Source organism: Chinchilla lanigera, unplaced genomic scaffold (genome assembly GCF_000276665.1).
Source record: "Chinchilla lanigera isolate Chin_1 unplaced genomic scaffold, ChiLan1.0 scaffold00008, whole genome shotgun sequence".
Taxonomy (NCBI): Eukaryota; Metazoa; Chordata; class Mammalia; order Rodentia; family Chinchillidae; genus Chinchilla; species Chinchilla lanigera.
In genome coordinates, this window is record NW_004955409.1 from 10,670,041 (window position 1) to 10,679,878 (window position 9,838).

Genomic DNA, 9,838 nt, shown 5'->3' on the forward strand with positions numbered 1-9,838 from the left:
CTTTGCCGCTGAGCTAAATCCCCAGCCCTGGATTGCATCTTATTCTACAATAAAAGTAATAATTTTTCTGATTTTAGAAGTTAAAAAATAGAGCAGTATAGTTTGCTTGAAGTTTTATTAACAGTACCTCTTACCGCTGGAGGCACAGCTTTCCCAGGTAATTACCATTTATAAGTTATTTAATAGTGGTGTTTAGATAATGTGGAATGTGCTACATTGGGAACACCAGGTATCTGTAACTGGTTTCTTTGTAGGAACATAATTATTTTTCATCTCTTTAATTTGGAAAGAATCTCTCTTTTTCCTGAGAAAAGGCACAATGTTGTTTGGAAAAGACATATTTGTAAGCATAAATATCCTATTATAGGTATGTAACCAGTTAGTTTTTTTGCTGACATGTGAACAGGTACTTGTTAAACTGTGGAAGGAACTGATTGCTTGTCAGAGCTACGCCGAGAAGCTTTCGGGCTCTGTGTACCATTCATAAAAATGGGTAGGGGCTGCCTTGTTTTCTCCTAGAGCAAAGAGTGCCCATGTTAGAAATTAAGAATCTGATTATGAACAGCATAGTCATAGAGTTCTTAGGATATTTTTTCATAATATAAACTTACGGACATGGGACTAACTAAAAGTTTAATGTTCCAGAAGCTATTATTTTCATTGTTTTGTTAGAGAAAGACCTACTAATTAGCATGTTTGATGTGTTTCCTCTTACAGCAAGAATACTCCTGTGGGGAGAGGAATATTGCAGGCATATTTTGGCCTTTTGCCTCCTCTGCCTCTTCTGGTTCTGGTGAATGTGCATTCAAGTGGCCGAGTGTTTGCATTTCCTTCAGACCAGTCCATAACGGAAGAAAACTTTGCATTGTGGCTTAAGAAATTAGAAGCTGGACTAGAAAATCCTATCAGTAAGTTTTCTCTTAAAACACACAATTTTGTATTTTGTTGGATAGATTGAAAATTTTAATTATAGCTAATGAATGCTAGGAGGAGTTGAACTGTAACGTTTATAAGTATCTTAGATATTGATATGTTGATAGCATTGCCTGTGATGGCAGGGTGTGTCCTAGAGGGCAAGGACCCAGTTGGGGACAGTTACTCACCTAGGAAACCATCAACTTGTCGAAGGCCTCTTTCTTCTTCTGAATTTTAATTCCTTAAATCCATATTGCTTCTATAGATTGTCAGTGTCTTCAAACATGTGATTTTTACAGTTTATCCAGTTTAAAAAGTTGTTATAGTTGGAACACTGACCTACTGAAGCATGAGTCCTTTGTGCTACTTAGAAAACTTAGAGTTGCGCATGTCCCAAGACAGTTCTAGGTCGCTTTCTTATGTGTGTGCCAGGTTTTTCTCAATACCTATAATCACATATATTGTTTTGTAGAAAGTGAGAACATTTTACGTAAAATGGATTCTAAATATCCTCCAAATGAGCATCTCCAACAGAGGCTCCCTCTTAGTCTCTCCTTTAAGACTTTTTATTATTATTTTTGCTTTTGTTGATCAGTGGGTTGGCCTTTACATTATAGGCCAGTTACTTTATAGAAAGTTAAATAATATTTCATGAGCATGTGCTCTCTTCTAGGCGTAGTGCTAAATATATGTCAGGGATTATCTGATTTTTTTCTCACAACAACCCAAGAGTTCTGAATGTGGTCATTGTACTTTTTTTTTCAGATGAAAAAAATCGAGATAGAGGTTAAGTACCTTGTCAAAGGTTATTCAACTAATAAATATTAGGGTAGGGGGCCAGGGATATAGCTCAGTGGCACAGTGCCTGCCTGGCAAGTGCAAGATCCTGAGTTGGATTCCTGGTTCCCAAATAAATAAATATGTACATACTAGGGTAGGGGTTCCCACTAAACAGTCTAACTCTAGAGCCCCTACTCATAACCACATTGCCTAATCTATCTGTGTTAGTTTATAAACAGCTTAAAGAAGGAAAAATATATTTTCACTTACATCTGCAAGAGGTTCATGGTTCACAGTCACTGGTCCGTGGTCCACTAGCTCCGGGGGGAGGCAGAACATGGTGGCAGAAGTGCATGGTAGAGCAAAGCTGCTCACTACATGGCAGCTGGCAAACAGAGAAGGAACGGACTAGGGACAAAATATAGTCCCCAGCATCATGCCTCTCTGACCCATCTCTGACTTTCTAGTAATGCCATCAAGTTATGGATGCTGTTATGGCTTGTATCTAGATGTCCCCCCAAAGCCTAGATTTTCGGAGGTGGCTGAGCCAAGGATGGGTCAATATGGATTAAAGGTATGATAACTAAATTAGTCCACAGATTGGTGTAGCACAGTTCTAGGTGTGGATAATGGAAAGGCCCACCCTGGTGTGGATGGCATCATCCAGTAGGCATGAAGCGTGGACGAGATAAAAATCTGAAGGCTTGGTGCTTCCTGCTTCCTCCTTGGACTGTTTATCCTCCATGATGCCCCTCTACGATGCTACCCTGCCTTGGAGCCAGTCGACTAGGGACTGAAACCTCTGCAAACTGTGAACTAAAATAAAAATTTCCTCCTTTAACTTGTAGGTACTGGGTATTTTGTCTCAGTAAGGAGAAAAGTAACTAAGACAGATTTATCAGTGGACTGATGAATCCATGCGTCCACTTAGGAAGTTAGAACCCTCATGACCTGTCAGGATTCCAACAGTCCACCTCAAAATAGGATGTTTTCAGGGGACATTTTAGATCTAAACTGTAACATTAGCAAATGTGTACTATTGCTTTTTAAATTGACTTTCTAATCAAGTAATTGAAATAGTCTGTGTAGTTACCAGTACTGTCAGATAAGAACCAAGTTTGCAGTGATTTTACTTAAACTCCATACTTATTCTAAATATTTGAGGGAAGCATTTCTGTGTAATGAAATAGTATTCTCATAAGTATTATTTTATATTTAACTTGAATGATTAAAATAACAGCTAAGGAAATTGTTTTATTGCCAGGCAGGGTGGTGCATGCCTGTAAACCCAGCACTCAGGAGGCTGAGGCAGGAGGATTGTTGCTGAGTTGGAGACCAGCCTGGGCTACAAAGTGAGCTCAAGGCCAGCCTGAACAGTGTAGCGAGACCCTGTCTCACAAAGTTCAAAAAAAAAAAAATTAAAAATACAAAGTTGTTTTATTAATTCTGTTATGTAGTCTACATACAAAGCTGATGTGGTGGGTAACACCACAGTAACATTTATAGAAGGCTTACAAGTTGTCCACCACATGGCCAAGTGACATCATTAATTATCATTTAATTCTCATTAAGAATCGTATGAAACATTACTCACAGAAGAATGAACAAAGTAACTAACACAAAGTCCTAATTAACCAGCCAATGGGGAAGCTTGGATCCCAGCCTCTTTTACTCTAGAGCCAAAAATTTTAATTGTCAGATGAGAAACTATATATTTATGCTGTACAGCATGATGTTTTGATATATGTACACATTGTGGAAAAATTAAATCAAGTTAATTAACATACCTGTCAGATATGCATCATTTCCTTGTGATGAGAACATTCAGACGTTACTCTGTTGAAATTGTTCGCATATATAATACATTATTATTTATTGAAGTCACCATGCAGTGCGACGGATCTCCACAACTTACTTCTCCTGTCTAACCAACTTCATCTCTCACACCAGCATCTCTTCATTTCTTGCCCTGCTCTGCGCCCAGCCTTTGGCAACTACCATCATGCTCTGCTTCTCTGAGTCTGGTTATTGTAGATTAACGTCCTTACAAGTGAGATCATGAGGCGTTTGTCTGTTTGTGCCTGGTTTATTTTACTAACCATAGTATCCTTTGGATTCATTCATATAGTTGCAAATGACAATCTTTTCCTGACTTTTTAAGGCCGAATAGCATTCTGTTGTAGACCTGTACCACAGCCTCGTTATCCATTCAGCCTTTCATGGACACAGGTTGATTTCATGTCTTGGTATTAATAATGCGGCAGTGAACTTGGAGCGCACCTGTCTCTTTGAAATACTGATTTTTAATTCCTTTGGATATGAACCCAGAAGTAGAATTTCTGGATCATATAGCAGATCTATTTTTTAATTTTTAAAAGGACTTTTGTACTATTTTCCACAGTGGTTTTACTAATTCACATTTTCACCCAGAATATGCAAGGGTTTCCTTTTATTCACATCCTTACTAATATTTACTTTTTGTCCTTTTCACAAAGTTTATTCTTATAGGTGTGATGATTGTAGAAAAGTGTTCAGGTCCTTTGCTAATTTTTTAGTTGGGTTGTTTTCTTGCTGTTGAGTTGCTTATATATTTTGGATATTCAGCCCTTATTGTATGTGTGGTTTGCAGAGATTTTCTCCCATTCTGTAGTTTGTTCACTCCATTGTTTCCTTTGCAGTGCAGAAGCTTTTGCCTTTGATAAAAGCAGTCCTTTTGGTCTAGCCCTGTTGTTGTTTGTGCTTCTGGATCATATTTTTTAAAAACCAAAAAAATTGCAAAAACCAATGTCAAGAGGCTCCTCCTATGTTTTCTTCTAGTAGTTTAATACCTTTTTTTTTTTTTTTTTTTGTCTTTTTGAGACAGGGTCTCACTCTGCAGTTCAGGCTGGCCTTGAGCTCACTTTGTAGCCCAGGCTGGCCTCAAACTCCCAATGATCCTCCTGCCTCAGCCTCCCAAGTGCTGAGATTACAGGCATACACCACTAGTTTAAGACTTTAATCTGTTTTAAATTGATTTTTTTTTCTGTAGATGGGGCCTGGTAAGTGTCTGACATTGCTCTTCTAAATGTCATTACAATACACATTGAGCCCAGCACCACATACTGAAGACTTTCTCAGCTGTTTGTTTATGGTACTTTTGTTGAAGATGAGTTGAGATTAAATAAGTGCATTTATTTCTAGTCTCTATCCTGTTCCACTGGACTGCGTGTCTGTCTTTATGCCACTAGCCCACTGTTTTGTTTATGTAGCTTTGTGTAATATATTTTGAAGTCTGGCAGCTTCACTCTTTTTACTAAAGATTCCTTTGGCTAAATGAATTCTAGGATTTTTTTATGTCAAACATATTATTGGAATTTTAATACAATTGCTTTGAGTCTGTAGATTGCTTTGGGTAATACAGACATTGTAACATACTTTTCTAACCGATGAGCAGGGATATTTTTCCTTTTTTTTCTTCACTTTCTCTCATCCATATTTTAAAGTTTTCAGTATATGGAGTTTTCACTTCCCTAGCTAAATTTATTCCTAAATATTTTATTTTTGGATGCTATTGAGATTTTTTTCTGTTGGTTTATAGTTAGCATATAAAAATGCTATTGATTGTTACATCAATTTGGTATCCTGCAACTTTACTTAATACTGTATATTTATTATGAGAGAGTTTTTGGTGGAGTCCTTAGGGTTTTTTTAAAAGGATCGTATCTTTTATAAAGAAAAACAGTTTAATTACTTTTTTTCCAATTTGGACAGAACCAGAATTTTGTAACATAAGAAAAGAGATCTTGCTCAGAATCTGCGATCCCGGCTTCTGACATTATAATCTTTCCTTTTCTGAAAATACAGAAATTTATATTACAGTATAGGTGTTATATGTTAATTTATATTTGCCTATTAATTGTGGTAACACAGTTAAGAGTTTAAATAAGTGAACACATGGCAACTGAGATCATGATTATACCAGGAAAATATATGAAATTTGATGTAACAAAAAGTCTTATAAGGTAGTGTGCAAAGATTTTATTGTGTAAAGAGTGTTTAATCTTCTGGAACGATTTATAAGAAACAGTTAAATATTTTAACATGGGAGTAGGGTGGGAGGCAGCAGACTTTTCATTCTAACTTGTACTTGTTTATATGTAATGCTGGTTTTTAAAACCCTAACAAGCAGAGGTTAATGGTGGTAAAATGATAGATCATTTTTTCCCCAATCAAAATTTATCTCTATGAGGGCCGGGCATGGTGGCGCATGCCTGTAATCCCAGCACTAGGGTGGCTGAGGCAGGAAGATCATTGAGAGTTGGAGACCAGCCTGGGCTACAAAGTGAGCTCAAGGCCAGCCTAAACTGCATAGGGAGACCCTGTCTGAAAAAAGACAAAAAAAAAAATTTTATCTCTATGTACAAAATAACTTGTAATGTAAAAAACAAAAAAAAGCTAGTAATGATACATACTTAAATGTGAAAAATTTTTATTAGTACATGTTTGCAGAACATAATTATGACACTCATTGTGGGGAGTTGAGACAAATCTATCTAATTCTTAGTAACACTAAAAACTGCCCAGCTTTGCTTAGATAAGTAAAAGTAAAATCTTCATGCCTATATTTCAAAATAAGTCATTTCTGTATTGATGTCCGAGGTTGGTAGATGTTATTCATTAACCCTTGGTTATGTCTTCCAGCAGTTTTATCTGCTCAGGAATGGAAACCTCCTCTCCCCGCTTATGACTTTCTAAGCATGATGGACGCTGCCACGACTCCACATCCCCCCGGGAAGGCTCCAGGGTGTGTGAGGGAAACAGATGTGCAGGGGAATGACAAGGAGCAACACGAAGATAAACTGGCAGTGAGAAAAGAGCCAGTTGAAACACTGAGAATAAAGCATTGGAACAGAAATAATTGGCTTAAAGAAACGGAAAAATCGCTTAGGCCTCATAAAGAGTTATGATGCTCCAAAGTAGGCTGATTTCTTGGGGCTGTCATGTAAGAGATGAAACTTATTTTAAAAGTGTATTTCACCCACGAAGTGTACCCCAACTAGCTTAATTAAGATGAACATTATTGAGACACTTCCTTTCCTTTTCTTTTTTATACCAAACACTGCAAAATACAGGCGGACTTTGTGCTCAGTACCGTTTCTCGGGTGGAGCAGCCATCTCTGCATGGCTCACTGCTCACATGTGTTGTGTGACTTGTATTGGAAAGCTCAGCGCCAGACAGAAAGTGGTATAATTAATTTAACTTAGCTGTAGCCATGTCACACAGCTGGTGGTTGCATTTGTTTTCTTGTAGTCATGGTATTTTAGCGTATTAATAAGAGGGTACTCTTGCTTCTGTGGGATGCTTTTGATGTCATGATGAGACGCAACTGGTCCCTGGTGGTCGTAGGAGCAAGGGATGCTGCTGAATACTCTATGTTGGACTGCCCATAACAAAGAGTGATCCTGCCCCCCAAGTCGGCAGGTGATATGGAAAAGGACCAAACAGAGCTTGTAGGAATAAAAAATAGACAATAAATAAAATGTAAAGTTCATGTTAGACACAGCTGAAAAGTGGGAAGTAAGAGAAAGTTAGATCCTGGAAATTATTCAGAGTATACCAGGGACAAAAGGATTTGGACACTGCGGAGGAGCAGAGCTCATAGGAAAAATCTCTCCATCTGCCTCTCACATCAGCTTACACAGTCAGAAATTCAGTCGTCCGCACTGGCCCGTGGGGTGGGCTGAAGAGCTGGAGGAAGTCCAAGAAGCCGGAAGTTTCAGAACAAGAGGAATCAGTGATGCACCTTTAGTCTGGGGCTGACGGTCTAGAAATTCTCCAGTCACTGGTCCAAATTAAAATTCAAAGGTGAAGAATCTGGAGTCTGACATCCATGGGTGACAGCACCAGCACAAGCCACATCCGCTCAGAAGTCCAGCGTGAATGTGTTCAAGAGCTTGTTCTTCTGATTTTGTGTTCTAGCCAGGCGCCCAGGCTGTGGGATGGTGCCACCCATATTTACAGCGGAGATCTTTTCCTCTCAGTTCTCTGACCCACACGCCAGACATCTCTGGAAACACCCTTGGACATACCTACATGTGTGCTTCAGTCATCTCTCAGTTTAGTGAAGTTGACAACCAAGATTAACCGGCACAGATAAAACTCAGAGACCCAGTAATAAAGTTTAACACACGCAGTAGGAGTTTTGGAAAGACGGAGCAGGGCAGAAACAGAAGCCAAGTGAAAGGACAATTAACAGTATTTTCCAGAACAATGAAAGATACCAGTTCACAAATTCAGAAAACTTGCAAGTAAACAGATTCAATAAAAACAAATCCACACCCAACACTCAGTGAAACTGCAACATTAAATGCAAATAAAGTTTTAGGAAGTTCAAGAGTAAAAAAGATGACATTCGAACAGACAACAGTTTGAAACTGCTGAACCAGAAGACAGTGCAGTGATTTCAGCAGGCTAAAAGGGGGAAAAAACTGTTGACAGGATCTTATATCCAGTGAAAGTATGTTTTTCAAGAAAATAATAGGATAAAGACGTTGTAGAATAGCCAAAACAGAGTTGCCATCAACAATATAAGAACTTTCTAGACACATACTTCACGTGGCGAGAGGAGAACACAAAAGAGACAAAAGGAAACGAACTGCCGTGGTTTGACTGTCTCCACCAGAACTCCGAAGCTCCTGTCCATTGTGAGATACTAAGGCGGGACCGTTAGGTGGTTGGGTCTTGATCATTCGGCCCTCAGGAAGGCTTTATCCACCCCTGGGTGTATAGACGAGTGGATCAGTGGGTTATCACAGGAGTGGCTTTATCACGGAAGCTCTTGATCTGTCTGGGCTACTTGCTCCATCTTAACCATGTGGTGATACTTTCCACCATGGCTCTCGCCAGACAGATGCCAAGCAGATGCTGGCACCATGCTCTGGACTTAAGAACCATTAGCTAAATTAACTGAAGCTCAGTTATAGCCACAGAAAGTGCACCAAGATCTGAACAAAGTGGTAAATACATGGGTAAATCTGAATGAATGCTGATAGTAGAAAACAGTGCCTTGTGGGAATTTTAAAAGCAAACAATGAAGTTAACATACACAGTGACAATGCAGGAAAAAGAGTCAATGGTTAACATGCTCTTAACTCCCTTAAAAAAAAAAGGATTAAGTTACTGATTAATTTTAGGTTTCCATAAATAGGTATTTTGCAGTTTTTAGGTTATCTACTAAAAGAATGGAAAACTCGCAAACCAAGGGGAAAACTTGCAGGTATAAAATATGATGAGAGCGCCTGGGAATTTAGCTCAGCGGCACAGTGCCTGCCTGGCAAGCGCAAGGTCATGAGTTCGATTCCCGGTACCGGAAAAACAAAACAAAACAAAACAAAACAAAAAATTAAAGAAAAATATGATGAGACAAAAGAAGACAAGGAAAATAGTTGGAACAGAACATATAGGACACATAGTGCAAGATAAGAGAGCAGTTGAATCTGAGATATTAGTAAATACAAGCAAACACATCAAGTGTCCCTACGAAAACTCTGCCAGGCAGGATTTAAAAAGACAATCACATAGCATTTACAAGGGATTTATGTTAAATATACAATAACATGTAAAGTGAAAGGACAGAAAAAAGATACACTGTACAGTTTTCTGAGAAAGCTAGTCAGATAAGATACATATGAAGTAAAAAACCATTATTAAAGATAGTCATGTCATAATAATTATCAACTCAGCAGTAAGTTACACCAGCTGCAATAATAATGTATCAAATTTATGAAGTAAATGTAATAAACAAATCATGTTAGACGTTAAAGTAACTAATTGAGGGCGGTTATTGAAGATTTAAACAATGCCATTAATAAAGTTGATCTAACATCACCCAGTGGCTGCTGAATACACATTCTTTTCAAGCTCACAGACATTTATAAAAGTTGACATATCCATATATGCCTACACTTGTAAGGCAAGTGTAGTTGTTAAGAGGTTTAAAATCATATGCAACACACACTCTGCCCATGGTGTAATTAATGTGGAGATCAATAACAAAATGATCCCTAGAGATATGGAGTTAAAGAGCCAAGCACACAGCATGTGCTTGTGATAAAAGTCTGGGCAACATGTGTATTAATGGCAAAACTTGAAATTAAATCTGAC

At 38.2% G+C, this 9,838-nt stretch overlaps 1 protein-coding gene across 2 annotated transcripts in view; it reads left to right on the top strand.

Annotated features, from left to right (window-relative positions):
• Txndc16 (thioredoxin domain containing 16) overlaps positions 1 to 9,838 on the top strand; it is a gene marked incomplete in the record, with an annotated part of 86,689 nt that overhangs the window by 76,348 nt on the left and 503 nt on the right. The window contains 2 exon segments of one of the 2 annotated variants that reach the window (XM_005376781.2): positions 718 to 908; positions 6,376 to 9,838. In XM_005376781.2, coding sequence (XP_005376838.2) covers positions 718 to 908; positions 6,376 to 6,641 — 457 coding nt within the window. 2 annotated transcript variants of the gene reach the window in all.